Below are 26904 nucleotides of genomic sequence, written 5' to 3'. Positions count from 1 at the left end.
CAGGCTTTGATAGCAGGAAGGAAGACTGAGAGCTTGAATCTGTGGGGCATCTGAAGAGGTGGAAGAAGGGCTGAGGGGAGATGGGGGGTCATTAGACGAACGGGGTGATGACACTCAGGTTGGGGGTGTTCTCGTGGGCTAGGGCACATCTGTGGATTCACAGGGTGGATGACACACTCAGGTTGGGGGTGTTCTGATAGGCTAGGGCACATTTATGGATTCACCAATACAAGGTTGATTGGTAAATCATTTTCCCTCAAAATTCTTTCAAGGACTCAAAGAATGTTTGGTAAATGAATTCCCTGTGGAATCCTGTGTGGAATTCATGAAGGTATGAGCTTCTTTTGAAGGTTTATACTGTACATGTTTATATTGTACATGTGACTATACTGTAAAAGCTAGAAAAATACAAGGTAGGTATTTGTCATGATGAAATCAGCAATAAGAAACTGTTTTGATGTGCTTTTTGTTTTGTTAAAATATTCCTAGTCACCTAATTTGCTAAAAGCTAAATTTAAATAGTCTCCACATTGCAAAATACCGCTTCCTACTGCTGGCCTAAGTATATGCTACCAATTTCACAGCAGTAAACACTCTAGTAGGTGTTAAGAAATTATAAAATATAAAAATTTCAAATTAGGAAATAGTAATGTTATTGTTTGATGGAAGAACATAACAACAAAAACAGAACACTCAAATCAATTTTTCTTAAACTGTAACTTTATTCGGAGCAGAATTTTCCTTAAGTAAAGTTAACATTTTTAAACACCTTAGGACAAACTATTCAAAAAGGAACATTTTTATTTCAGAAGGGGCTTGAGTAAATAGTTTTCGGTCCTCCTATCTTCTCATCATTATGAATATTTGCTTTATAATTAAATATATTCTTAGTTGCTCCCTTGTAATCAAATCAGGTGACGAAATTGCTGTCAGTACTGAACTATCCAAGATCAGAAGACTATTCAGGCCATTTTAAATTCACATTAGCAGTGTCTGTAAGAAACTGATAATACAGATTAATGTGATATTTGCCCCCCCAGTTTGTCTTCTGTTGGTTTCCATGAGAAGGTCCTCACAATAAATTATATAAAATACAGTACTTTGGTTGGAAATTGTAAAAATAATTCTAAAAATTAACCACATATCTTAAACAAGTTGCTACAGTATGCTTTAAATGATAGAAAATAATTAGTACATCAAACATTTTCTTATAAACATATTGCTTTGGATCACACACTGAGCTAAAACATACAGCCTGTATTCTTTTTCTCTCCTAAATGGCACAAAACAATGGCTTGATGCCACTTCGTAAGAAAACATGGTGCCTGTGAACTCCAACAGTATTGGTGATTCGTACTTAAAAACAATTCTGTTTTACATGGCTTGTCTGGAGTCAAGTGTTTAATTTTTTATCATTCCAGAATATGACACAGCATCCGTTTACTAGACGTTTATGGTCCTTGAAGCAAGAGATCTGTAAGAAACTGCTTGAGAAAATCGGTTTCCTTCCTATTTAAATCATATATGAGCTGGCTGAGGGCTTAGTAATTAATGGCAGCTTACTGTGAAATGAACAATCACACGAAGAATAGCTTTTAGGCTCATGCGACTTTCCCTGCAGTTCACACGCATACCCTTTGGCATAATCACCGTCACTGAACTCTTGGGCACTATACCATCTCCTGAAGTCCCCTAAAACTTTATGCCTGACATGAGGTACAGTCGTGGGTAGGTATAGTTAAACTTATCAGTCCTCTTGGTGTCTTGTAGTAGATTTTATAATCTTATAGTAACTAAAAATACAAGCAACAGGCAGTATTTTCTTTTTACTTAACAAAGTATTGGTGACTTTTCCCTTTCTACAGTAAACAGCTTGTATGCTCAGTGCATCCTTTACCCATTTCAGGGTGAGAATAAAAGAGAACTTTAGAGGATTTTGCTAGTTCTTTAGAACTGATCTTGTTTTTTTCAGCCTTCTATTTTACTCAATGCAGTGTCAGCTTCTCGACTTTCAAATGAATAAGGGAAATTGTCTGCTGATAAACAAAGGAAAGAGGAAGAGGATGAAAAGAGAAATATTTTCTGTATTGAGGCCCTACAAAAGTAATACAAAAACAATTTTATAATGTATAGTAACCAGGTAAGTAGGTTTTTCAATTAAAATGTAATGACCTTAACATAAGCTAGAGGACCAAGAATATGGCATTCATAATCCATCTGGTTCTCTAGAGGGTATTTACGATTTTAAACCAGCTTTCTAGCAAGGTGGGTAAGCTTTCAGATTAACTTACTTTTTATTCCTAATACAGAAAGGGGAAATAAATATTAACCGCATAGTAAAGGACTCATCTCTGAAAACACATTCTCTGTTGATTGAGATAATGAGAATATAATACAGAAATAAATTCAGCTTCAAGTTGTGCTTACATATACATATTTATTTCCTGAAGCTTTGCTGCCAGTTTGTTAACAGGAAAATATGACCTCTCAAATCCACATCCATCATTTGCTTTTCTCATGCCCCCAGCAATCATGGTGCTTGGTCAAGTACCTTTTTGAGTCAGATTCTCGAAGACACAAATTGCTCCCTGATTTTTGGTGAGGGCCCTTTGGGAACCATGGGCTGCAACATATTATTAATACATCAACACAGAAATTTATCCACTTATTAGGCTGAGCCATATTAAAGTACCAATATTCATTTTCACCTATCATTTTAACTTACAAAAATGACCATTTCATTGACTCCACTTGCTATATCCTAGAACCAAACAAAAGTGACTTGAGCCCTGGGAGAAAGTGAGTCTATACACTCTAGAGATGATGTCACGTTCACTGGCAGTGACCTTCTTTCTTGTCTTTCAGGTAATCACGAGTGGAGGTGAGCGTGCCTGACAGAGGTGGATCAGAGTGGACTTCCTTTTTCTGTCTCCAAACTAGCTTTGTCATTTTCAAAACTGCTGTAAACATTCCTCTCAATGGAACAGCCTCTGCCCAATGGAGTTCTCACTGTTGAAAGAAACTACACAAGGGTTTAGAGTTCTTCAAATGTGGCATGTGACGGACACTTGACATCATGGTAACTGTGGCTTCACAGACCAGTGGGACCTCTGCCATCTATTTTTTTCTTGCTCCCCAAATTGCCCTGATAATTGGACCAGAGGGCAGACAATGACTATTCATCGTCTATCTCTGGCCAGGCCTGGAGGACTGAGCTAAATGCAACATTCTAAGGGTTGTGCTACTTTGAAACTTTGCTTTTGGGTCATGTATCTTGGCAGGGATATAAGTTTAAGTCACTGTGTTAACCTTTATGTGGAGAACCTTTTGGCTTCAAAAGCTTCCCTTTTATGGGTACTTATAGAAAGTGACTTCAAAAATGGAAGAAAACAGAATGTGATGGCATAGCTTGGTTTCAGCTGGATTATCACCAGCCACCAAAAAACGTGTTGTAAACATTTCTAAAAATATTTACTTAGAGTTTTTTCATCTGGGGAGTAAAAAGAAAACAAAGTGAATTATGTAATAGTACTTTCAGAACAGCACAGCGGTATTAAAAAGTCAAACCAATAACACGGTACTGAGAAACGGCAGATGGTCAGTTTTCTAGCGCTGATGTCAGTCCAGAAAAGCTTAAAGTACCGAATATGCCACATTTAAAATTTAACCACTTCACAAATATCCACACACATTGAGGAAATAACCCTTTATCGCGTAGCTGTAAATTGCACCCCTGTTGCAATACTGCATCAATATTATTATATTTTTAAAAATCTGTATAAAATATTATCTGGAACCCCAAAGGAAAATCAATTAATCTTTAAAAAGTTCCTTACAAAGTTGACTGTATAAAATGCTAAAACATAATCCATATATACAAAATGCTGCTGTTTAAGAAAATAATGGGACCCAGTTTTAGAATAAAATAACTTTGTACAAAAAAAAAGTACTGCATTCAAATCAATATTAAAAAAAAAACTTTAAAAAAGAATATTGAAATGTCTCAGTTCAGAAGAATAACTATAAAGTGTTTGCTTTTCCACCAACTGAAAGTCTCTTGCAGGTGGAATACCAGCTGGCCAAGGGACAGGGTCCTACTGTGCCCTACAAAAGGTTTTGTGACAGTCATCGCCGAGACGCATACTTAGCGATCCAGTCCGTCCTGCCATGTACAGGCTGGGCGGCTGGAGGCCGGGGCAGCAACCCAGGAGTGCTTCTAGGCTGGGTGTGGAAAAACGGTCGTCCAGGATGAGGTCTCACAGCCTTCAAGGAAGAATAGCCTGTAGGGAAAGAGAAGGGTGGGTCTGATTGATTTGGGCCCAAAGTACAGCAAAGAGCATCTTGGTGACATAAATATCAGAAAAGCAGAGCTCAAGAGAAGCCACGCCCTTGGAGTTGGCCCTCCCAATTAAGGACACCCTCATCCTGTATCAGGCAGGCCAGAGACACTCGTGTCATTCCGGTGTGTGCTCAGTCATGTCCAGCTCTTTGCGGCTCAATGGACGGTAGCTCCCCAGGCTCCTCTGCCCATGGAATTCGTGGTGGTTTAGTCGCTGAGTTGTGTCCAACTCTTGCAAACCCTTGGACACTCAGGCTCCTCTGCCCATGGAATTTTCCAGGCAAGAATACTGTAAGTGGGTTGCCATTTCCTTGCATCTGCCAGGCCCATTCTGCCTGCAGGCCCACGCACTATGAGCCCAAAATACAGAGTTTGCTTGTTCATCTCCTGTAGATCTTTACCCGATGGCTGCTCTGCAGTGAGGTCTCCTTCGGTTGTCCTGTGTAAAATGCCCGTCTGTACCCTACACTCCTGCCCCCATGCTCCCTGCTCCCCGCTTTATTTTCCCCTTAGCACTTTGGAGCATCTTATTTGGTTTACTTGCTGTCTGTGGAGTACAGGTTCCAGGAGGACAAGGAATTTTGTTGTCTCCTTCATTTGTGGACCCTAGGCCTACCACGTTTGACACAAGGCACTTGTTTAATAACTATTTTTGAATAAATTCACAAATAATAATAATCCCAAATAGAACTTACCCGGGGAAGGGTCGGGAATAGGTGCCAAGTGGACCCTCTGCAGAGCAGAACTGATTTCTTTTTTCAGAAAGGAAGGGATATAGTTTCCAGCCAGTCCACTAGAACTTGTAGAGCTGGAACCAACTGATTTGCAAAAGAAAAAGCTCATTACTGCAAAGACATGCACAGGACACCGACAAGGGTAAAGGACAGGGGCACAGGGCAACAGAGAACTGGGTTTTGATTTTCAGGGGGAAAAGCATTAGGAAAGAGGGAATTCGGAGCAGAACATTCCACCACACCACACTGTTAGAAAGACAGGGGGATGGGGTGCGAGGTGTACAGACAGTGTTGAGACTGTAGCCTGCACCCACAAGGAGGCTGGTAGGTTTGTTTGTTAAAAAAAGGAGACATTTAGAATTGTCTTTCTGTTTGTAATAATCAGTTTAACCTGTTCTGGAATTTTCTTTTTTCCACTCAATAATATAGAAGAGTTAGCCTTCCATGTTAGTATGGATGAATTTCAGAGTATGGTTAAACCATAACTCATTTAACCATTCTCTTATTGATCAGCATATAGGTTTCTCTTATTGATTAGCATACAGGTTATGTTAATTGTTTAGCCATCATAAATAATTCAACACCAGAGATATTCTTGTCCAGAACCAGAAAATTAGTCATTATTAAAATTCACTAAATATATTCACTTTTTATGTCATTTCTGCCTTGAGAGTGTTTTAAGGGCAGGAACTGGGTCCTACTCATCTTAGTGTTCCAGGAGGTCCATGGAAAGCCTTACTCATAGCAAGTAATCCATACATGCTGTATGGGTGAGTATCTATAATGAGCCTTATTACCACGGCTTAAAGGTGCATGTGGAATACTGAAGGATGTTATACAAATAACACAGATCCATTAGGAAGTTAGACCTAACTTCCTTGGTTAGGAAGAGCACATGAGAGGAAGAGTTGTTCTGTGTCTTCCCAACACAGAGCATTCTTGGCAACGACTTAAGGCAGAGTGGAAAAAACAGTCTGGAGCTCATGTATCAGGAGCTGTGTTGGTCAGCTGAAGCACCTTTTGCAACTTTGGTGACTAAATAAGAAAAATGGAAAGAGGATCAGAACAAGGAAATCACAGACAGAGAAAAGGTAGAGTCAGTAAACACAAGAGAAAATGCTCAACCCTCATTAGCAATGGGGCATGCGGGTGGAAGCCACAGTAAGATGCCATTGCACACCCTCAGATGAGCACACATCTGCAATCTTGACGGTATCAAGAGGCATCAAGGACACGGCACAACTCCTGCACCCTGCCAGACAGCAGTTGGGCAAAATCTGTGAAGTCAAAGATGAGCACAGCCTTTAACCTAACGTGATCATATCACATGTGCACACCTGTAGGGGGCATCAGTATTCACTCCAGCACTCTTTCTAACTGTAAAAATGATCAATAGCCTTCATGTTCAAGAAGAGACCGTATGAATAAATTAAATGCTCTAAGTGTCCATCAACAGATGAATGGATAAAGATATGGTACATATACACCATAGAATATTACTTGGCCATAAAAAAGAACAAAATCTTGCCATTTGTGGCAACATGGATGGACTTGGAGGGCATTATGCTAAGTCAGAGAAAGACAAATACTTTATGATATCACTTACACATGGAATATAAAAAAATAAAGCAAACTAGTGAATATAACAAAAAAGCAGAATGACAGATATAGAGAACTAATCATTGCCAATGGAGAGAGGAAAGAGGAAAGGGACAAGAGAGTGGCAGAGGATTAAGGAGTATAAATTATTAAGTATAAAATAAGTCACAAGGATATATTGTACATGACAGAAAATATATGCAATATTTTATAACTATAAAAGGAACATAACCTTTAAAAATTGTGAATCACTATATCACACACCTGTAACTTACATAATATTGATCAGCAACTATACTTGAACTTTAAAAAAGTTATATTCTAGTATAAATAATAAATGGTATCATATACATATACATTGCATATGTCATCCTACACAAATGTGAAATATATTCTATGTGTGTATAATTGCTGTATATATTATTAATGCATATATGCATTATTAACATGAGTGGAGATCCAGGATTATATGCATATAAATTTTAAAACATCCAAACCATGCTAGGTATTTCTTGTATTCTAAAAAAAAAAAGTTGTGGAAATAATAAACACCCAATTTGGACATGGTTGGGGGTGGAGGGGAAGGCCACAAGGGAAGGAAAGGCAATCGTGTGTGTTTGCAGAGTCTGACTTTATATGCTGGGTGGTGAGTACGTGGGTGTGGATATGTTCTTTCTTTCCCTTTCGAACTCCTTAAAATACATGAACACGGAATGGACAAAGGCAGAGAGAAGAGATGCCCAGGGGTTTACTTGGCATGTGGAAGGGGAAGCCACGCATGGTAGGGGCTGCCTGTGTGGGGTGCATCTGAAATTCATTCATCTACTGAAAAAGCGTGGGCAGCTCCTTCCAAACTGTCCCACTTCCAACGATGCCCTGGACTGAGGCTGAGCCGTGAGATGGAAGGGACAAGCCAGAACAAGGCAGACCCTGTGATACCCAGAGGTCGCAGACCATAGAGCAGGACCTCAGAAACCAGATTCTGCGTGTGTGCATGTAAGTTGCTTCAGTCACCTTTGACTCTTTGTGACCCTATCGACTGTAGCCTGCCAGACTCCTCTGTCCATTGGGATTCTCCAAGCAAGAATACTAGAGTGGGTTGCCATGCCCTCCTCCAGGGGATCTTCCTGACCCAGGGATCAAACCTGAGTCTCTTATGTCTCCTGCATGGGTAGGTAGGTTCTTTATCACTAGCGCCACCTGGGAAGCCCACCAGAATCTGTAAGACTGTTTTTCCCTAAAGCCAGGGAATTCTGCTGTCCTCCCCTTCTACTCCTGATGGCAGAGCCCAAGGGAGCTGGTCAAGCCCCCAGGGCCTGCTACCATGTGAGAGAAAGGGTCACAGGCCTGGAAAAAAGGTCAGGGTTTCCACACCAGAGAGGCCCTCATGGTTCCACAGCTTGTCATCCCCTGTCTCTCTGCACTCACCCAGCCACACCTGGAGAACCTGCTTCTTATCATTTAGGGAGTAAATGTCATTACTCACCTGAAGTTATTTTGCTGATCACTGATACGGTCCCTGAAGATTTTCCAGACAAACCAGAACTGGACCATGGATTAGGTGGAATAAAATCCTTGCCTGGATTCGGGAGTACACCGTTTCTTATATTTATTCCTAATAGGGCAAAAATGTTTTTTCAAATGCAAAATTTATATTCAGTCTTATACCACATGTCAGAGATGAGATGAATGCAGAGTCCAATTTGTCAAAGACCTCCTATGGTTCAACAATCAAAAACTGACCGTGATGACGCCACTGGATAGGTGGCAGAGGAAAGATGCTGTCTCTGGGGTGAATGGGTTGTCTCACTGGTGGGTGGCCTGACAGAAGTGTCTTCACCATCTACCAACAGATCTGTCCACATCTGATGTCTTGACCTCTTGGTGCCTTCCTGGGCTTCAGTGCCCCTTGGCCTTCCTACTCACCCACCTTTGCAGACCACTGCCTTTCCATCAGCTGCACAAGTTCTTCTGTGTCCCTCCAGAACCCCATGCCTAGCTCTGCAGCCCTCTGCTCGCCTCTTTCTGAATTCTGAGATTCCATCCCCTTACCTCACATGGACCATCGTCACAGTGCTGATTCTGGTCTCTACCAACAACCGTCACTGACTCCCTCACTTCTCAGGCTGCCTTGATCTCAACTGCAAGACAAACCACTGCCTCCCCACCCCCGGACCACCCACTTCCCATGGCCATCGGGCATCACGGCCATCTTTCAGAACAGAAAGACTGAATCCATCCTTTATCCTTCTTCTTCCTCTAGAGTCAAGAAGAAATAGGTCTCCCTTCAGTCCAGTCTCCTAAGGCCACAGTGCCATCCCTGACGAGGTCTGGCAGTATTTAGGAGGCCTGTTCCCAATCAAGGCAGAAGGCAGGGGGGAAGCAGTGAGTCAGCCGGGCCTCCATCCCCTGCCCTGGGACTCCACCCCCTCAACCTGAGCACCACTGCCCCCACCTGGATGACAGTGACAACCTGTGCATCCCTCGCCCACACAGCACACAGGTGTTGCTAACACCGTGTCACTCCTCCAGTTACAACCCTTCAAGAGCTTCCTGTTGCTCATGAAATAAAATCCAAATTTCTTACAAGACCCCAAAGATGCCTCCTATGTCCTAAACCATCCTCCACCTCTGACAGTGATCAGGCTATGCGGCCTCTCACAAGCCAAGCCCTTTCCTGCCTCCTGGCCTTTGCACTGGCCATTCCCTCTGCCGGGCATGCTGTGCTCACATCGCTCTGCACATGGAGCTCCCTCCCAATCTCTGGGGCCCAGCTCCTGCCACCATTACACCACCCTTAACAACCGCTGTTGCCATCTGCAACTACTGTGTGCCCACTTATTTAGGGTCTGCCTCCCACCACTAGAAAATATGAGGATGAGGGTACTGTCTACAGGTTGCTGGCTAAAGTCACTGCACAGACTGTGATGCGAACAGAGACCCTGGAAGATGGGCAACCCAGTGGCCCCAATTGGCTGTTTTGTCCACTATATTCTCAGCACCCCGCACAAAATGATGTCAATACAGATTGACTGATGGAATGAATCTGTGAATGAACAGTGGGCTGATGCTATATGCTTAGAATACAGAGAACCTGGAGAGATGCTTGGGCACTCTCCAACTAGAGTGTCTTCACTTAACCCCTGTGGTACATAAAGTCAGATGGGGGTGCTAAGCTCCCATCTGGCTTCCTGAGAGCATACAGGGCTGGAGAGACCCCAGGCGAGTTGCCTGGCTCTTCCTGGTTCCTCACTCCCTCGGACTGGACCCCATTTCCTCTACCAAATTTCTCATCTTAGGCAAGAAAAGAATGTGAAGCCTGGGACTTCCCTGGCGGGCTAGTGGATAGGACTCTGAGTTTCCACTGCAGAGGACACGGATTCCATCCCTGGTCAGGGAACTAAGATCCCACATGCAGCGAGGTGCAGCCAAAAAGCCTGTGTGTACTAAGTGGCTTCGGTCGTGTCCGTCTCTTTGTGGCCCTATGGACTATAGCCCGCCAGGCCTCTCTGTCCATGGGATCCTCCAGGCCTGAATACTGAAGCTGGGTTGACTGTGCCCTCCTCCAGGAGACCTTCCCCACTCCAGGGATCGAACCCGCGTCTCTTACATCTCCTGCACTGGCAAGCGGGTTCTTTACTACTAGCAGTACTTGGAAAGCCCAGCAAATATTTCTGTGGTGGTGCCACCACCGTCCAAAGCAGAAGCTTTGCAAAACTCGAGATTCCGGGGACACGATTTCTCATCAGGGACCAGAGCACAGGCAGGAAGTGTTATTACCAGGCAGGTACCGAGAGTGCTTCAGATAGTGTTGCTTGGCCGCCGACCGCAGGGTGGGCGTGTCGCGCCGGGGATAGGACGTCTGGGTGGGGGCGCTATTTCCGGTGCCCACAGGCTCCGAGGGCTTCAGGTCCAGAATGCTCTCGAATCTGAACGGGGAAAAGAAGGTTCTGGTCAGCACGAGCTGGCAGTGCATGGGATGTGAAGACAACCTCAGAAACCCAGAGGCAGTCCGTGCGCAGATGGGAGCCCACACTTGCCTGCACAGCGTCTCATCGCTCTGTCTTTTGTTTTTTAGGTCAATCCTGGTGAAGGATGGACTGAAGTCCGAGTCATCCAAGTCAGCCCAGTCATCGGAATCTTTCGTTGACCTGGAAACGAGACCCCATCTTCTCCTACTCTTTGGCTTGATCTCACCATTTTTGTGCTCCAGGCCAGTGAGAATTTTCTGTGTATACAAGGGGGTAGCCGGGTGGGGAGGAGAAGTAATACTTGGCATTAGTGAAGCTCACCCATAAGTAAGCCCCATTCTGAACTTCCTCGGTTGTGTAGAGGAGGGTCCTGGGGTGTAGTCTTCCCCAATATACACTGCTTATTGGAAAAGGCAATGGTGGGAAACAGTCCCCGACTTCTCTCACTTATCCTGCACAGGTTACATCAGTTTCCATTCAATAGGGACACTAAGCTGTGTAAGTAAGGCTTTAAAAAAGGACCTTTAGGGTACTTCTTGCATATGAGGAAGGTAGCTGGATTCTCATCCAGGGCTCATTTCTGAAAGTTAGCATGATTGACACTGTCCTAAATAGAATATAAGAGAATGTAACTAAAGTGTCAATCACCTGCTCTTTTATAGAAAACAATGCAATTAATACCTTATTTGCCTTGTCAGCAGACCTGGATCCTATTTAACTACAGAATTAGCTACAATAGGAAATTTATAAACACATACTGCTGCTTTAGGTGGGTTGGGGTCAAGTGGACAGTCTGGAGACACCACCCCCATAATTCACAGGGAGAGCTAGAACCTGAATTTAGACCTTTAACTACAAAGCCAAGGCTCCTTTCACAATTCCATGATATCAAAAAGGCCAATCTATTATAATTAGACCTTTTATGCTGAAAAGAAAATAGTACACAAGAAGTACGGTCAGGGCCTTCCCTGGTAGCTCAGTGATGAAGAATCTGCCTGCCAATGCAGGAGACATGGGTTGGATCTCTGATCTGGGAAGATCCCACATGTCACAGAGCAACTAAGCCGTGCACCACAACTATTGAGCCTGTGCTCTAGAGCCTGGGAGCTGCAACTACTGAGCCTGTGTGCCTAGAGACTGTGCTCTACAGAGAAGCCACTGCAGTGAGAAGCCCAGGCACTGCAACTAGAGAAAAGCCCACATAAGCAATGAAGACCCAGTACAGTCAAAATAAATAAATAAAATTATTAAAAAAAGAAGAAGAAGAAGAAGAAGTGGGGTCAGCAAAGGAACAGCCAGACAGGGCTCCTGAGTGAACTGTCCTGCTTACTGCCTGAGGATGCTTGGGGTGGAGTGATGGCAAGAGCAAAGGGCTGGGCTTGTCCTCTGGTAGGTGGTCCGTCCTGGGAGCCTCGGCTTTATAGGGGTACACGAGATGCTGAGGGGGCTGGCCGGCTTGATGCTGTCTGGAAGAAATGCGTGTGTGTGGCTTGGCTGGGGGCTGGGCAGGAGGGACCGGCTTTACGTGAGGCGGTGCGGCTGCCTTTTCCAGAACGTCCTTCTGAGATTTTCCTGACTCCTGGAGGCTGTGCGCGGTGCTGCCCAGGGGGTGCCCCACCTGGAAGTAAGGATATCGAAGAGCCTGGAAATGACACATGAGGCTGTTTCAGAAGAAGAATCTGGCTGGGAAGGTTGACACCATTCAGGGTCACAGGCTAGGTTTCACATTAACCAGTCTGCTGCAGTAGCTTGCCCAAACCAACTAGAAAACAGCATCCTGAATCTGTCACACCCCTTGGGATTCTCCTTGTCCCAAATAGTGTAAAATGTATGGACTGGTTGCCACACTCAAAATTATTTGGGTAAAGCAGCCAGGTTCATTGCTATGCCCTTTGCTACTTCTGCCAATATTCTGGCTTTGTAACTTATTTGCTTGGTGTCTTAAATACAGTATTTCACCATTCTAAGTCCATTTCTTCATTCCATAGAAAGAAAACAAATAAGATGGAGAGAGCCAATATAATGATCTAAGAGGACTCTGAAAAATCAAATATAAAATAAGAAGATACAGCAGACAACAAGGGTTTGCTGTGTATCACAGGGAACTATCTCCAGTATCCTGTAACAACCTGTCATGGAAAAGAATTGAGAAAAAAATACGCAAAACTATCACTTGGCTGTATACCTGAAATTAACACAATACTGTAAATCAGCTATACTTTAATAAAAATAAAAATAAGCAGGTACATCTGCTTTAACATCAAAAATGCCAAAAGTGTCAAACATACTATAGTTAAACCTTGTCCATCAAGATAATTGTGCTTTCTGCATCACCAAGGAATAAATCATAAAGTGCTGGGGTTTGCAATTCTCTCTGAAATATTCCCTAGTCTTTTTGAGTGGAAGTCACTGAATATAACATAACCTTTCTCAGTGACTGGGACCTAGCCATAAACACCTGTAATGATGATAAGGAAGTGTAGATATAGACGCAGATAACGTGGACACTCCCACAGAGGTCCTGGACTCTGACATCTAGCTCAGGAAGTCTTCTCTTTAGTCCCAGGTATTTTTTGCAAGTCTCAACTGAATTCGGGGTATTTTTAGCTTTTCTGATACTGTTCCTAAAAAGTAAACATTCTCTCTTGGTTCCTTGTTGCTGAACCTTTTTATTTTCATAGCCCCTGTGTATTCTTTAGAAAACTGGGTTCATCAGACAGCGTCCTTTTGTGGCCTGAAAATACCTGTGAATTTCATCACCAGAAGTGCATTTCTGAGCACTCTCTAACCTTCTTGAGCCATCTAGAGTCTTGGCTCTTTCTTCTTTGAACCACTGGAAAGCTGCTTTCCCCCCATACCTTAATCGCCCGCAACTGTCAGCTCTCAGCTCTTGCAAATTCTAACATCACATGGGCCCTGTCCTCAAGTGACTCCATCCGTCACTTCTGCTCAGCCAAGTCGTTGACTCAGATTACAACTGGTCTCCTTTTTCATCCTCTGGGTAATGGATTTATCAGTGAGACAAGCTGAGAAGGGGCCAGGTACAACACAAACAGAGGCTGGCAGGGGGTCCAGGAGTGGTTGAAGGCCACAGCACCACATGCTTCCTTTGGGTGTGCTTTAGAATCTAAGTCAAATTGGCCTGAAGGAGGACAGGTTGGAAAAACAGGAGCCAGAAGGCATGTCAGCCACATGGCAGAACTGTTGTTGACGGTACACTGTCTGTATCAGCTACTGGTGGAGTTAATAAGGCAAATCACATTAACTTCCTTTTTTTTTTTTTGCAAATCACTTAAACTTTCTGAGATTTAATTTTCTCATTTATAGAATGAAACCAGTAACACCTATCTCATGGAGCCTTCATGGGATTAATATCACATAAAAAACAAACAAAAGCATCTGCAAACTGTCAAGTGCTATAAAATGCTAATTACAGTTATTTTCCTAGCTCTCTCCCTCTGTCATCTATAAAATGAGTGATATGGATCTTACAAGGTATTTTCAAACTACCTTTCAACAACCAGTACTGCCTGATAAACACACTGTTACATATCACCCTAACTCAGAATATATTTGAAAACATTTTCCAAAGACAGGTGGATATATCTGTTTTCATTTCCAAGTATTATTGATAGATGATGTGAACTGTACAGCAATTTTCAAAGGAACTATGTTGTTTAAACCTTTACTGCTTTAGACATAAAGAGTCTCAAACTATTTTGAATTCTTACACCTTATATAGTTCATGATTAGTGGTATTCAGTACTATTTTTCACCCATATTACCTAATAAAATAGTTCCCATAATCTATATAGGAATCATTCACAACTAGACATGAACTTCATGAGGAATGCATCAGAAGAAAATGGAAGGAAACCTGACTAGCTGTTGGCCGTTTCTTGGGATCCCACTGTAGCATGTCTCTCAGGAGCTGAACTGCTTCGCTGCTGGCATTTGGAATGAGGGTCTTCAAGTTATTGGGCACACACTGGGGCCAGCGGAAGTTCATCGCATTTGACAGTTGGTAGCCTTCAGGCCAGTCAGTCTGAAATGAAAAGATAGAGAGTGTTCCCCAGCCAACTGCTGAAATAGGACTTTATATTCCGGCACATGTGCCCATAACAGAAGGGTGACTTGTCATTACCACATCCCTACTCACTATGGTGGACCATCCCAGAGGTAGGTGTAAATTTGTGACTGGGGTTATAAAGGAGCAGAGGAGGGCTACGGATCACATCAGGGGACTTCTGCATGGGTAAGAGTTGTAGCCATGAGAGCACAGAAGGGAGCAGAGAGGCGTAGGGAGAAAAGCAGAAGGAGCCAGGAAGTTTTCCACTGCAGGGTAGGAGGACGGTGTGGAAGACTACCAGGGCGAGGAAGATTCCAGAACGAGCCTGTGCTGCCCAGGGAGGTGGCCGGGACCACGGGAAGCTGCTGCTTTGGCCCACATCATTTACCTTTTTGGGTGTCCCCAGTACTTGGCAGATTTTGAAGATAGTATCGATCTCACTGGCCCCGGGGAAGAGCGGCCGGAGGGTGTACACCTCTGCCATGATGCAGCCCACGGCCCAGATGTCGATGGGCGAGCTGTAGCTGGTGGACCGCAGGAGCACCTCTGGAGCCCGGTACCTGCAGGAAGGAGGAGAAGCTAGTTCCCACCCAATGGCCAGAAGAAAACTAAACACACAATGAGCTCTCTAGGAGAACGTTTGTGTATTTCTGTTTTCTGTCTTGTTCAGGGTGGTGTGTTAATTTGTAAAGCCAACAGCTGTGGCTGCAGCATAAAGCTGGGCTCTTCCATATCACAGAATTTTCTGTTGAGCACTTCTCAACAGGTCTCTTCTCTACAGCATCTTTGAGAAATACAAATAGTGAGAGAGAGCAGGCAGAGAGCGAGCTCGATAGAATACAGAGCTCGTCATCTGTAGGCTCTTCTTGGTCATGGCCAACTGCTTAAATCAAATGCTTAGGGTCTGAAAATTTTAATAATGCCAGTTACCTGATTTTCCAACAGGCCTTTGGAGAATCTTTTACACAACTCTTTTAGGAAACAGTCTTTAGGAAGCTCTATATACAAAATATTTAGATTATAGAAAAGCATAATGGATTTCCTAGAATATTTTTTATTTAAGTACAGTTCATTTACAATGTTGTGTTAGTTTCTGGTATACAGCAAAGTGATTCAGATACATATACATTCTTTTTCAGATTCTTTTCTATTATAGTTTACTACAAGATCCTGAATATAGTTCCCTGTTGAACTTGCTTCTAAAATTATTTACAACACGAGCTTTTAAAGCTTGTACAATATCAACATTCCTACACATAGGTGTTTTCAAATGGTGCTCTTGGTGGAAAGTTAGTATTTGTGACATTAATACTCTCCTCAGTATAATCGCATGGTCTTTAAATATAAGAAATCCAATTAAATCCTCTTGAGGAAAATTGTACTCACCATCTGGTAGATACGTAGTCTGTGTATGGAGGTCTTGATCGGATTTCTCGGGCCAATCCAAAGTCTGCAATTTTCACAAGTTCGGGTCCCATACAGAGGAGGTTCTCTGGCTTTAAGTCCCGATGGAAAAAGCCTGCAGAGGAAGTGGAAAAGGAATTCAGAGGCAAGATCGTGTCTGCATCACTCTTTGCAGCTGTATTGCTCTTTTCATGACAGTGACAGTCTGGTATGACACTGAAGGGTCTGTACATTCATCCCAATGATAATGATAATACAAAGCCCTTTGGGCCATTCATTTTCCTTTGAATTCAAAATGTCAAGTCCTTTAAAGTTGTCTTCATAATTTTTTTTTTTTCCCAAGAGAACAAACTTCTTTTAAATACCAAAACTCCATTATGGGCTGAGATAACCTGGCAAAAAGAAATTGTCACGCTAGGAAAAAATACCATGCATACGTAGTTCAAGTCAGTGGAAAGAATATGAGATTAAAACCATTAAAACATGGTACTGGGATACTAGGAGTTTACACTGCTCCAGAAACACAATTATAACTTTTGTTTAAGAAACAAGGGATTTATGAATATGACCTACTCATATCTGAGATCATGATGTGTATTGCAAATATGTTTAAATGTCAAACACTGATTACTTTGCCCAGTGAAAAGCACATTGTGGACCTGTAATCCACACTGTGAAAGGCAGAGATAACTCATCAAGTGGGAAGCCTGTCTCAGCCACAGCAGGGCTTCAGGGGTACATGCACGAGAGACCTAAACACCCACTGATGAGCATCACATGCCTTCCTCCTGCGGAGAGTATCACTGGCAGACATCATTCTGCATGAGTCTAAACCTGAATGGGTCACCAAAACAGGGAATACAACTCTGTCAGTACTGCTGATGGGGTTATATGTCATCTACGATCACAACCAATGCTGTGAAGCTGGATTCAAAGTAGCACATTATGGGAAGAAGTAAGAGCCATCCTTGACATGCTGACTGTTCCTCAACTATCTCTGTGCTCATGCGATCACGTCTGCATCTCTAATGTGCCTGCTGCCCCTCTCCAGATTCCTATCTCTGACAGGAGGGACAACAGCTGGTGTCACCCCCATATTAACCTGTCCCAAACCACTCTTCTCCTCTCCCAAATCATCTCTCATTCTCAAACTTTTGATATGATATCCAGGTAGCTTGTAGTTATGTTGGATCCATTGTTCCCCAGAGAGTAACAGACTTGGCTCACAGTTTTCATCAAAGTACTTCCTTTGGGTCCTTTCTGCCCTTTCTCTGACTTAAAAATGTGTAAATATGCATGCAGTTATGAGAATGGGATCTTTTGCCAGTGCACCCAGGAAGCCTTCATGACCCCTGAAACATACGATCTATAGATAATGGTTTCTCTTCCTAAACACTCAGAGCATCAAAAGCATGAAAAAAAGAGACCACAAACATCATTTTCTTACCGAACAGATGGGGAAAGTGAGTCACAAGGGGATGAGGGCTGAATTAGTCACAATCCCACCAAGCAGTGTGTCAGAGCTCTTGTACTTTCTGGCTCTGTTCTGTCCCTCTCAATCCAGATGGCAAAACCTTGATTTGTGGGGCTGGTCCTTTCAAGTCCAGATTAACCCTGTTTCTCCTCTTAGACTGCCCTTTTCTCTTCTAGTTGGGCTATATTGTTATTTCCAAACTTAAGTGACATTTCTCTGACACTGAAATGTCCTCCACATCCAGGTGCCACTGCCACCTTCCCTGCCACCAGCCATAACACTCACTCAACAATCCTGCATCTTCTCTTGTCCAGTCCATCCTATCACATCAACTGTACTCAGATACAAGCATCATCCCTGCACTCCAGACCCTGTAGCTTGCTTCCACCCAGGTCATGCTCCGGTACACACCGACAAACTGCTCCCATCAGTCAAGCTTTATCCTTTCCTGCTAACTGGTCTTTAATCCTACTTCCACAGAGAAGGTGGGCACTAATGAAATGAGGAGGGGTAAGATTCTGGTTCCTCATATCTCCCTCTAAGCAGCTTTCCTTTGATCCTGAAGGATCGAACTTCAGGCCCCAAATAAAGTATCAGAGAAAAAATGGCTAGGGAAAAAGTTTAATTGCAAACAGACTCTTAAAAATGACTAATGAAAACTGTATTTGTCAGTTGACATATGTCATCTGTCATACGGTATTTGAGGATAAGCCTTTATAACTAGGAAGCATTTGTGAATATGTTTGTAGAATATCTAGCCTGAGTAATAGCAACAACTATGATCAACCTTAAACTCATGAGTTCTATTCATTAATTAAAGGTCTAAGGCCCTCTTGTCACGTACCTTACTTTTCATCTCTATTTTAACAAAGCATCACTATTTTATCACTACGAGAGGTAATGCTTCGTAATAGTTAAGTAGGCAGACTGATTGGGTTGCCTGATTTCAAATCCCAGTTCTATTCACTGGCTGGCAAATGAGTTGCCCCCTATAAAATGGGGACGTAACAGCATCTACCTTGTGGGGTTGTTTTGCAGGATTCACATGGTAATATTTTGCAGAGCTTTTAGTGCAGTGCTTGGCACATCAGCACCTTGCAGGAGCTTGTCATTGTTCGTAGTACCTCTCCTCTCATTTCATAGTCTCGACAACCTGGCAAAGGGGGCAGGCAGACACCCTAGCTCCATTTTTTTGCAAAAAGAATTAAAGTTCATGAAGCTGGTGATGTGCCGCACCATCCCCCCGCCTCCACCACCACCACCTGTGAGGAGGTGGCGCTAAGCTCTGATCTGATTCCTGGCCCAATCCATGGTCTGCTGATGTGTGCACTCGGGCTTATAACAATGAGCCCACGTCTTCCTCTGTGCTTCTGATTCACAATGAAAACCCTTATAGCTGGGTTGTTCACAGATTATGAAACAGCAAAGTGCTGTTAACACAGAATCTTCCTGTTCGAAACTGTTTGGCTTTCAGAACACAGGAACAGACCTTCAATTTAATTTCAGGGTACCCCATGCCAGTCGAATAACAGAGGGATTTTCTCTTTCATCCTGGCAGAAAATGTGTTGTGCTTTCTTTTTCACTAACAACCCTTGGGCAAGAAAAACATCAAGCCACAAAGAAGGCTCCACATTCTGTTCATGAGGAATCTGATAGGAATACATGGAAATAACCAGAGAATACTTAAACACTATGGATTTCTACAGTGCACCTTCCTACTGGGGAAGTTGTAATTTCACAGATATTACTGAATTTAAACCGACAGCGCTTTTATCAAGAAAGCCGGGAGGGACAGCAACACAGAAAGGCCAAGGGCTGTCTCAAGGACATGTACAGCAAGACAGGGGAGAAACACGAAGCAGAGAACCACCTCTTTGGGCCAAACATTTTCCTTTACGCCACCTACTGCACTTCAGATTTCCTGCATGGATATTTTTAAGTGCAGGGCAAGGATGAAACACACTTTGCATTCATTATTTAACTTCTGCAAAGTACATATGCTTTGGCATTGCTCTTAGCACCAATGGAGCTGTCTTTTCATTCCCAGTAGGGGGAGGTAGTCACTGACATTAGCCATGGCCATGGCAACCACCTGCGGCTCTGTGCTCTGCTCCCCAAGGAGTCTGCTCCCAGGGACAGACAGCACCTTCACACAGTGAGAACCAGCCAGCAGGGAAGAGCCTGGAACTCACAGAACAAACCTGTGAAGTGCTTTCAATTATTTTTTTTCCACGACTGGACGAAAGGAACAGTATAAAGCTCCAAAGTTCAGTCAACACCATACAAAACCATTCAAAAGTTTTCAAAAATCCTTTATGAATGAAAATGAGATAGAACCCGCAAAATAAGTATCTATCCCACCTCCAATTATTTTTAATTAGTTTTAAAAATTAATTAATTGATTTTACTATTTATTTTTGGCTGCACTGGGTCTTTGTTGCTGCGTGTGGGCTTTCTCCAATTGCAGCGAGCAGCGGCTACTCTCTAGTTGCGGTTCATGGGCTTCTCACTGTGGAGACTTCTCTTGTTGCAGAGCACTGGTTCTAGACAGCCAGCTCAGCAGATATGTGGTCTTAGCTGCCCCGTGGCATATGGAATCTTTCCAAGTCAGGGATTGAACTGTGTCCCCTGCATGGCAGATGGATTCTTTACCACAGGACCCCTGGGGAAGTTCACGACTTTCTAATCATCATCACGACTTTCTTCACCTCTGATTCTCTGCTCTCTGTAAGAACAGACAGGTTTTTCTAGAGAAGCATGGCAAATGGACACAGATATGGGAACTAGTCTCCACTCTACTGCTCTAAGGCAGTGGGGCCTTTGGCAGGTCTTTAAACCTCTCTGAACCTCTTCCTCTTCTTTGAAAGGAAAAGACACCATCTGTTCTCTCTACCTGAGAACCTGGCAAGGAAACACAAAAGGCAATGGATGAAATAACATTAAGCTCAAACCAGAACGGGCACTTAGCTGGGGGAGAGTGTCCACGAGAATCTGAGGAAGAAGCATGGTGCTGGGATTAGAAGAGCAAAGGAGGTCTGACCACCATAAACTGAGCCTTCTCTTGCACCATTTCCGAGTACAATCCAAGCGTGTAAGGCATGCAAGGGAGACTGATAATGCAAGGTTCCCAAGAGCTGTTGTCACACAACCATTTATGGATGCTAAATTACTGGATATGAATATGCATTGTGTGTGTGTGCATATATGTGCCCTGGTGGGTGTTGGGGGAGAGTATATATGTAGATGCATGTGTCCATGTGTGTGCACATATGGGTGCATGTATGTGTGAGCATATGTGGGTTGATTTGATGGGATTTGGTGGAGACTTGAATAAAAGGATATAAGTTCTTCCTGGCAACAACCGAGCCTCACAAAAAGCAACAAAAAGGAAAGGAAGAGAAAGCTAACACATATTAACTTTCTTACAGACCCACCACGCAGTCCTCTGAGCAAAGAGCCCCGGTAACTGAGACACTATGATGGGTCCCTATTGGAACATGTCTAGTTGACCTTTCTCTTTGGAGATTCCCTTTGATTTCTCACCATATCTTTCTCCTGAACTCTCAAATCTAGTAAGTGCTCCTAGTCCTCCTATCTGTCTGTAAGACACCACACCAGAAGTTTTCAGCATTTTGCAAACTCATACCATCCCTTGGGAATTCTTGTGTCAAAAGTGTTCCTTCAACCTGTGTCAGTGGAATCAGAGATGATACCTTTTACCGAAGAGTTTTTATAGAATTGGTTCACGGGCTTGCATATCACTCTTGCATTATTCAGCACATACCCACGGCTTCCACGGATGGACAGCCTCTGTCTGTCTGTTTCGTTTGGCCTCTAAGTGTGAGGTGCTGCTTAGGGTCACAGAGAAGACTGGGAAGGGTCCCAGACTTATCATGTGGCACAGTGTCTTTTCCCCTCGCTGCCAATTTGCATCAAATCTGAACTGACAACATCAATGGGCTTCTGCCCAGCTTCCTTGTTGGGTAATGAATTGGGTAATGAATCAGTAATACTGCATTTGCTGGTGCAATATTTGCAAAGGCAGTGATACCTTTAGACTGGGAGGGAACAGATTTCTGCCTGTGTAATATCAGCTTGTCCATCTGTCTGGATGTCAAAGCCACCCCAAATGGCCTCCTGAGGGACTCCTTACTCCCCTGGTAGACACATATGTCCATCCCGAGGCTCTGTGCTCATAAGAAGGTATCAACCCAACCTCAGTTGGGTCTGTGGCCAGTTAGTAACCCAGACTAGTAATGCCTACTAATGATTACTAATCCTACTCAGTACTGTACAAAAGCCCAGCTAAGAACAACAGTGATAGAGGATTTCCTGATGGGTATGTGACCATCCATTCCTCTGGATGCTCTAAATCTCTCCCTGGACTAACCAGACCATCCCTAGAGTGAGTCATACTGGGCCCCAGTAGGACCATTTTCTCTGATCAGGTGATGTAATTGGCCTATGTTGAGGGAGAGGACCTGGAACTATCTCATGTAACCCATTGCTGTGTTTACTGTGAGGGTAACGTTATGTAAAGATCCATGAGAAACCTCTCTGGTATCAGTACCAGGAATAGCTCTGCTTCTCTTGGGCAACTGAACTGTTCATACATTGAGAGACCAGGTAGGTTGCAATTGGAACCAAGTAGGTTCCAAGTCGTGTTTCATGTTCTGCATTGTCTGACAACAAACGCAGACTCACATCTGTAGCCTGTTTCTTCTACTTAAATAAGACTTGCTGACATGTATTTCATGGAGTAACCTCGCCCCTGGCTATATCCATGCCTTGTTTTCCTTTTTCTTTGCTTATTTTAAGTGTATTTTATTTTCCTGGATTGCATAAATCTTATTAGACCACTTTGCACCCTTCTGAACAAGCTGAAATTAAATATACTAAGAAAATGAGAAACCACAGCAAAACAGTGCTAGTTAACAGGGGTTAAACATCATCTGTGGATGGAGCTTGTCTGAATTCTAAATGAGGCTTCTCATTAATACACCCGTTAATGGTCAGGTATAATTCTTCAACATATAACTAACAAGCTTGATGTTAAAGCCTAGAGAATAAGAACATGCGGAAATGATAAATAATGAGGGAAATTCAGAAATCAAGCCACAGAAGATAACATATTCCAAAATCCATTATCAGCCTCACAACTCTTCAATTTTTTTCTCGGAGTCAATTACAAAAGACACTGATGCATCCTACACCTTCTACCTGAGGACAGCATTTCATTGTTATTCAAAAGCACAATACTCCAATCACCTACCATGTTTGTGAATAAATGCAAGTCCTTGCAGTATCTGATACATGATATTTCTTATAGCAGACTCGGGAAACAACTTATTTCTGTGTGGGGCAGAGGAAAAAAAGTTATAAATCTCAATTTATGAAATTTGTTTATCAAAACAAATTCCCTGTCCTCAAATTCTTAGCATAACCAAAAGAACATAAGAAAACACTTGCTTACATGCTAATTTGATCAGATCCTTGGATCATAAAGACCAAAGAAAAGCAACTGCTTATCCATGTAATAAAGCATACCTTATAAGTACCAAATATATTCAGTTATGTTACAAAGAAGAAACGATTAAACATTTAATAATAAACCTAGAAAAATTCCCTCCAAGATATCTTATAAAAAATCACCTCTCTCCATAATTAAAGAGTAACAAATTTTTGATGGGGAAAATCTGAGGTCTTTCACACGAAGGTCTTTAGGAGATACAATGGATAGTAACATTTTCCCTTGGTTGTGCAAGCCATACAGCTTCACTGCTATTCCTGACAATGAAAATGATATTTGTTCACTGAAATTACTCAGAGGGATGCTCCAAATAGCATTCACCTGCTACCAAGAAAATGTGCCCAACAGGTTCCACATGGTTCACTTTAAAAGTTCAAAATGACCACTGCAGGTAAATTTTTTATTTGTTTCTTTGTCTTCTCAGTATGCGAGCCCTGAGCACTGTAGCAAGACAGGCACTGTAAGAGACCTGGAAGTATCCGATGGATGGCTCAGAATGAATGAATCCGCTGCACTTTTCACCTGTAGTCACTCATCCCATACTGTCCCGTGGAAAGGAGACCTGCAGAGTTATCTGCAAAACCTCGGAGTCTGTTTGGGTGAATCACCCATTAAGACATTCATAATGACTGCTCTGAAAGCAGTTTTCTCCCCAGCTATCCCAGGGCCTCCCAAGCAGGACTGCAGGTGGCGGCCCCTCATCTCCTGGCAGTTTTAAACAGCCAAGCTCAAGCAGCATGCCCACAATAAACAAAAGCAGAAAGAAAACACATGCACGTTGCAACATTTATTTCTAAGAATATGATTTATTTCTAAGAATATGGTGGTCATCATATGTACCTTTCTTTAATGAGCTGGTAAAGATTCTCCTTCATGTACTCAAAGATAAAATAAAGATGATCATTTTCCCTGATAACTTCTTTTAATTTTACTACATTGGCATGGTTGAGCTTCTTTAAAGACTGAAAGGCAATGAAAAAAAAACATAAAAATTAGAGTTAAGTCTGTTGTTGAAAAAAGAAAAGCAATCCCACAAATCAAAACCAGAGTTGGACTATAAAGAAAGCTGAGCACCAAAGAATTGATGCTTTTGAACTGTGGTGTTGGAGAAGACTCTTGAGAGTCCCTTGGACGGCAAGGAGATCCAACCAGTCCATCCTAAAGGAGATCAGTCCTGGGTGTTCATTGGAAGGACTGATGTTGAAGCTGAAACTCTAATACTTTGGCCCATGTGATGCGAAGAGCTGACTCACTGGAAAAGACCCTGATGCTGGGCAAGATTGAAGGCAGTAGGAGAAGGGGACGACAGAGGATGAGATGGTTGGATGACATCATCAACTCAATGGACATGGGTCTGGGTGGACTCCGGGAGTTGGTGATGGACAGGGAGGCCTGGCTGTGCTGCAGTTCATGGGGTCGCAGAGTCGGACACGACTGAGCAACTGAACTGAATTGAATACCACAAACAGGAAGAAGCCCCTAATTCTAGAACTGCAGCAAAGTGGCACAATTCATATTATACTGACAATATTTTAATAAACGGTATTTCTCTGAATTGGTAGTAACTTCACATAGAAAAACTATTTCAATTAATGAACCAGGGGGTAAGAACATGACCATAACTGGAGCTGCTGGCTTCCCCTAGCACGAGGTATGGGGCCAGGGCTATTTTAGGTGTACTCCCTCCAGGTGATGCAATTCACGCCATGAAAGTGACCAGAGAGGAAACGACTGAGGCTTTGATTGATATTGGAGAGGCAGCTGCTGGGAGCTGAGGTCCCCAGCCAGCAGTCTGCAGATATGCTGAGCAGGAAACCACTCAAATAGACAGAGGCTGACAGCCCAGTTCTCTCAACTTTCTTCTGACTCATGTGTGTCCCTGGGACATATAGCTCTTCTTACAAGGTAAGTGTTAAAGAAGAAAGCAAAGAAGGAGGGGAGAAGGAGGAGAAATTTCAATGGAAAGACCATGAAGTGAGATGAGAGAGACCTTTGCTTCCAAGAACAGCAAAGGCAAAAAAGTCAAGCGGGGGATGAGAAACAGAGTGGGCAGCTCAGAAGATGGTGAGTGACCTTCTGATTATTCCCCATGCACACGTGTGGTTTTCCTCTTCCTGGAATATACATATGAGTGCAGCCATGTGCAAGCTATTTTCTGTTTGCATCACTAGCTCTGTCCACAGTGAACAAATACGCTTTCATAACAGTGAGCAGCAATCCAGTTCATGTGTGAGGACCAGACACCCAGCTGCAGGTTTGCTCACCAGCTGATCAGAATTTGACAGAACGTCTCTTTCAAGAATGCCTCAAGGAGTCACTGTGGCAGTGGGTTAAGCCCTTTAACTCAAAAAGCCTTTTCCTCATGGAGACGTGAGTCTGACAATAATAAATTGTAAAGCCCTCTTTATCTCTGAACTTCCTTCAAAACAAGATTCCTTCTATAAAACAAACAACCAGAATGTTTGAAGATGAAAGTGTTAACGCGAGTGTCCAAACCTGGAAGGACACTCGATAACAAGCCCCCAAGGGGAATGTGTAATGTGACCGAGTTACTTCAGCAGCTGGGAAGAGGGAGGAAATATGGCCAGTGAATAGGAACAAAATAAGACGTCTGGAACCTCTTCCCTGAAAGACAAGCCTTTGCCAAGGCCTCTCTGGCAGGAAATCCTCAGCTGTTTTGGCCAAATGGCCAGATCCTGATTACTGCTTCTAGTTGGGTTGGATTTCTGGTTCTTCATGAGTAGCAAACACTGCTAACTTGTAAGCATTCACCAGACTCTCATGGACTGCAGTCGTCTTTCCTGTCTCTTTGCTTAAAATGCACCACCAGCCATGGCTGAGGCATCTGGTGGACGAGCAGCAGGATGAACTGGGCAGATTCATTCGGAGGAAGACGAAGTCGGTTTTAGAGCTTTGAGAGAAGAGACTTCCAGGCAAGGAGTAGGGTACCTTCCACTCTTAGCCAGATGTTTGCTTTGAGCATGAATTACCAGTCCAAGTCTGAGAGTGGCTGCAGCTCTCGCATCTAAGTGAGGTTCAGGGGCCAATTAAAGTCTCTATCAGTTTAATAGAAAAGAAGTAATATAAAAAAAAGGACCAATTTTGTGGAGGACCTTACGTGACTCAATTTCGAGAGACATACTTCCAGAAAGAAGGCATCTTATTTTGGCTTGGCAAAGGCTTCCAAAGAGAGGCAGCTCAGCTGCATCAGGCAGAGAAGAAGGAGCACAACAGAGATGCTTCAGGGAGGAGTAAGTAACCTGCAGGCTCTGAGTGGTCGGTCAGTGAGTCTCATCCACGTCACTTAAAGAAAGTCAGGCGCAGACAAGCTAGGTCCGGGGAGCAACCGTGTGTCAGGAGGGAGACCCTCAGAGGTTGGGTGAGAGAGCAAGTGGCCACCCAGTGTCTGAAGGAAGAGAACTGTCTGGATGCCAGACCTTGGGCTTGAGACCAAGCCTTGCTGCCTAGAGCTGTGTTTCCCTCCAGCAAATTACTGAGTCTCTGGGTCTCAGGTCTTGTCATCATGAAACTCAAGATGCTAAGAGTTTCCTCATCAGGTGGTTGTGGGGATGAAATAAGACCAAGCGTGTAGAGCACCTAAGGTGCTGCCTGGCCCGTAACAGCTACTCAGTAAATGGTAGATGGTGTGTGAATAGCTGAGTGCTGGGGAGATGAGATGTGTGGGGAGTGGGGTCACACAGGCCACTGCCATGAGCTGTGGTTTCTGAGTGGAGGGTAAATGGTAATTATGACAGAAGAGGGAGCAATGATGAGCCCTGGGGG

At 43.4% G+C, this 26904-nt stretch overlaps 1 protein-coding gene across 4 annotated transcripts in view; it reads right to left on the bottom strand.

Moving 5' to 3' along the window:
- Nucleotides 1–698: 698 nt before the first annotated feature.
- Nucleotides 699–26904, bottom strand: part of CILK1 (ciliogenesis associated kinase 1) — a 30160-nt gene continuing 3954 nt past the window's right edge. Inside the window, exons 3-13 of one of the 4 annotated variants that reach the window (XM_055571204.1) lie at nucleotides 23962–24083; nucleotides 22864–22943; nucleotides 16099–16231; nucleotides 15101–15272; nucleotides 14521–14688; nucleotides 11974–12285; nucleotides 10713–10900; nucleotides 10453–10601; nucleotides 8159–8287; nucleotides 5035–5157; nucleotides 699–4280 (exon numbers count right to left, since the gene is read on the bottom strand). In XM_055571204.1, coding sequence (XP_055427179.1) covers nucleotides 4126–4280; nucleotides 5035–5157; nucleotides 8159–8287; nucleotides 10453–10601; nucleotides 10713–10900; nucleotides 11974–12285; nucleotides 14521–14688; nucleotides 15101–15272; nucleotides 16099–16231; nucleotides 22864–22943; nucleotides 23962–24083 — 1731 coding nt within the window. In that variant the 3' untranslated portion in view covers nucleotides 699–4125. Of the gene's footprint in view, nucleotides 4281–5033; nucleotides 5158–6253; nucleotides 6351–8158; nucleotides 8288–10452; nucleotides 10602–10712; nucleotides 10901–11973; nucleotides 12286–14520; nucleotides 14689–15100; nucleotides 15273–16098; nucleotides 16232–22863; nucleotides 22944–23961; nucleotides 24084–26904 lie in introns of those variants that run through there. The other 3 variants (XM_055571205.1, XR_008711494.1, XR_008711495.1) reach the window with 3 other exon arrangements.

The sequence above is a fragment of the Bubalus kerabau genome, chromosome 3, assembly GCF_029407905.1.
Source record: "Bubalus kerabau isolate K-KA32 ecotype Philippines breed swamp buffalo chromosome 3, PCC_UOA_SB_1v2, whole genome shotgun sequence".
Taxonomy (NCBI): Eukaryota; Metazoa; Chordata; class Mammalia; order Artiodactyla; family Bovidae; genus Bubalus; species Bubalus kerabau.
The sequence above is the reverse complement of the archived record's forward strand: the minus strand, read 5'-3'. Positions and strand labels throughout refer to the sequence as shown.